This window comes from Dendroctonus ponderosae, unplaced genomic scaffold (assembly GCF_020466585.1).
Source record: "Dendroctonus ponderosae isolate FM_Combo_2020 unplaced genomic scaffold, Dpon_F_20191213v2 Dpon_F_20191213_10, whole genome shotgun sequence".
In the NCBI taxonomy this organism is placed as follows: domain Eukaryota; kingdom Metazoa; phylum Arthropoda; class Insecta; order Coleoptera; family Curculionidae; genus Dendroctonus; species Dendroctonus ponderosae.
The window spans coordinates 3,510,971-3,513,115 of record NW_026017111.1 but is presented as its reverse complement, the minus strand read 5'-3'; the positions used below and the strand labels follow the sequence as shown (position 1 = coordinate 3,513,115).

The following is a 2,145-nucleotide window of genomic DNA, read 5'->3' as shown; positions in this document are numbered from 1 at the left end:
CGTATATGGCAGTTTCCAATCTATAACCTCTGTAATCAGTGCTTTTCAGTCATCCTTCGGTATAAACCCAAGGCGCATATATTTTTTTCCAACTTAAAGAACCAATTAATGCAATATTTGCGGCAAAACGTGGCCTCCAGCCGGACAACTTTCAGTGGCCGAGTTGCGCATAAGACAAAAATCTGAAACTTTTGTACCTAACACTTTTTGACATAACCTCAAATTAACCGTCAAAATGGCGAAAAACTCACTTGTCCATGTTGTATTGCGCCTGAGGGATGAGATAGTTCTCGATGACCGACCAGGCGTTGTTGAAAGGGGCAAAATCGTCGGCGATCGCCCCGTACATGGCGTGCAGCCAGATGTTGTAGCTGAAAAGTAGCCGATTAATCTTTGAGCGAAACAAAAGTTGTTCTGGAAAGTTCGAGAAAATCACCTGATGGCTTCCGAGTCGGTTTCATGGCCGTGATCCACAGTTTCTACCAGCATGTTCTCCAGACTGTGGTACGGCACCCCATGGCTTGAGTAGTAGCCGTTGTTCGAGTCGACGATTTGATTGTAGAGGGTGAGAAATCGTTCTGAATATTCCCCGGCATTGGCCAGCCCCAGGAGGAGGCAGGAGATTAACAAGCGCATTTTCTGCGGAAAATTCAACCGGTTACTAGCGCAATCGAACAGCTAATGCGGTCGCTTTCCCTGCCTGTCCAGCGGTTAAAACACCCCGACCCTCAAGTGGTTTATTTATTGTTTTTCAACGAAATTTGAGTGTTGTGGCCCATTCTCATAGTTTCGAGTGGTTTATTTACTGCACAGGAATGTGTAAAGTAAAAAATGCGTGTCCGCATTCAAGACACTTATAATCCAAGTGTTTATTTGCGCTCCCCGCCACTCAAGTAGCCCCAAATTTTGTTACTTTTTCCTATTTATACACTCAACTAATGACTTAAGAATTTCTGAGCTCGTGACCGACTTTGAGTATTTACTTCATTATTTAAACAGTTCAGAACAACAATTCAATGGCTGAGACTGAAACGCCATAGTCTCAAAGCGGGGGCTTTCCGAAGCTCCTAATTGGGGACTTTACCCTCATTTGCTGCCGCTGAAATTCCGCACGGTTAATGACTTAGTGCCCAAATTGACAACAGTGGCTAAAACATGTGGGAAACCCGCGCACGTCAGCCACAACTGTGCTGCAAAGGAATTAAGTTGGAAAATTTGAGCGTGAGTTTGGAAATTCCATTATGCATTGTTCTCATTTATCTCTTATCCGATCGCGATGTTCACTCAATTGGCGAAAATTAGGCAGAGGCTTCATTTTGAAAATCGCAAATCGAGAATATTATTACAGCTAAATGTTGTGTGTCGTTCTCTTTCCGATTCGTACAACTTTTTAAATTTTAAACTGGCGTTTTTGAGGAAAAATCTAACAAAAGGCGCTATTGTCACAGCGCCATCTCTAACACACACTTCACATTGCCCAAGCACTGTTTGAAGATTTTCACCATGTTTGAAGACCATTTCGAACTCATTCACTTTGCAGTACACTATAAATAGCTTGTTAACGGCAAATAATTTATTAATATATTGTGCAACGATTCAAAGTTCTGAACTTTAATTTAAACATGGAAAATGTTACAAGCGTCTAGGTATACTGTCCTGTCACTTCTATCGATTGCGGCGATTCGAACCAATCAAATAAGCCCAACGGTTTGTTGTTATCGAACGTATTGTTGACAAGTTCTACAAATGAGTTAAGACGATTTAAGGTTAGGTTTTGTTTATTGTTTGATGATAATTATTTTATAATTTGTCGAGATAAACAACCGCGAGTCTGCCAATCATTTTTTTTTCATTCTCTCGTGCATTTCGAACCTTACATAAGCTCTAGACAAAAATGAGAAACAAATAGTATCGTACAGAAATTCATAGGTAAATTTTATACGCTCTTGGCTAGTAATTTTTAATTTTTTAAGKGGGATTGTTTGAATTTGTTGGYACAAAAATAATAGCWTTGCCTTTATATTAGCACAAAGAAAGACAGTGATAATTATGAGTATTTCTTAATTTATAACAATTTACAAATGATTTATTCTGATCAACTTAAATGGGTATTAGATTTTGTATTCGTAGTATTTAAGTAAGCAA

The 2,145-nt window shown here is 39.4% G+C and overlaps 2 protein-coding genes across 2 annotated transcripts in view; both read right to left on the bottom strand.

Moving 5' to 3' along the window:
• LOC109534836 (exoglucanase B) overlaps window positions 1-735 on the bottom strand; it is a gene marked incomplete in the record, with an annotated part of 5,068 nt that extends 4,333 nt beyond the window's left edge. Inside the window, 2 exon segments of the mRNA XM_048661877.1 lie at window positions 252-371; window positions 437-735. Coding sequence (XP_048517834.1) covers window positions 252-371; window positions 437-636 — 320 coding nt within the window.
• A 907-nt stretch (window positions 736-1,642) lies between these two features.
• LOC109534843 (cAMP-regulated phosphoprotein 21) overlaps window positions 1,643-2,145 on the bottom strand; it is a 3,057-nt gene continuing 2,554 nt past the window's right edge. Inside the window, exon 7 of the mRNA XM_048662174.1 lies at window positions 1,643-1,740. Coding sequence (XP_048518131.1) covers window positions 1,643-1,740 — 98 coding nt within the window. The remainder of the gene's footprint in view (window positions 1,741-2,145) is intronic.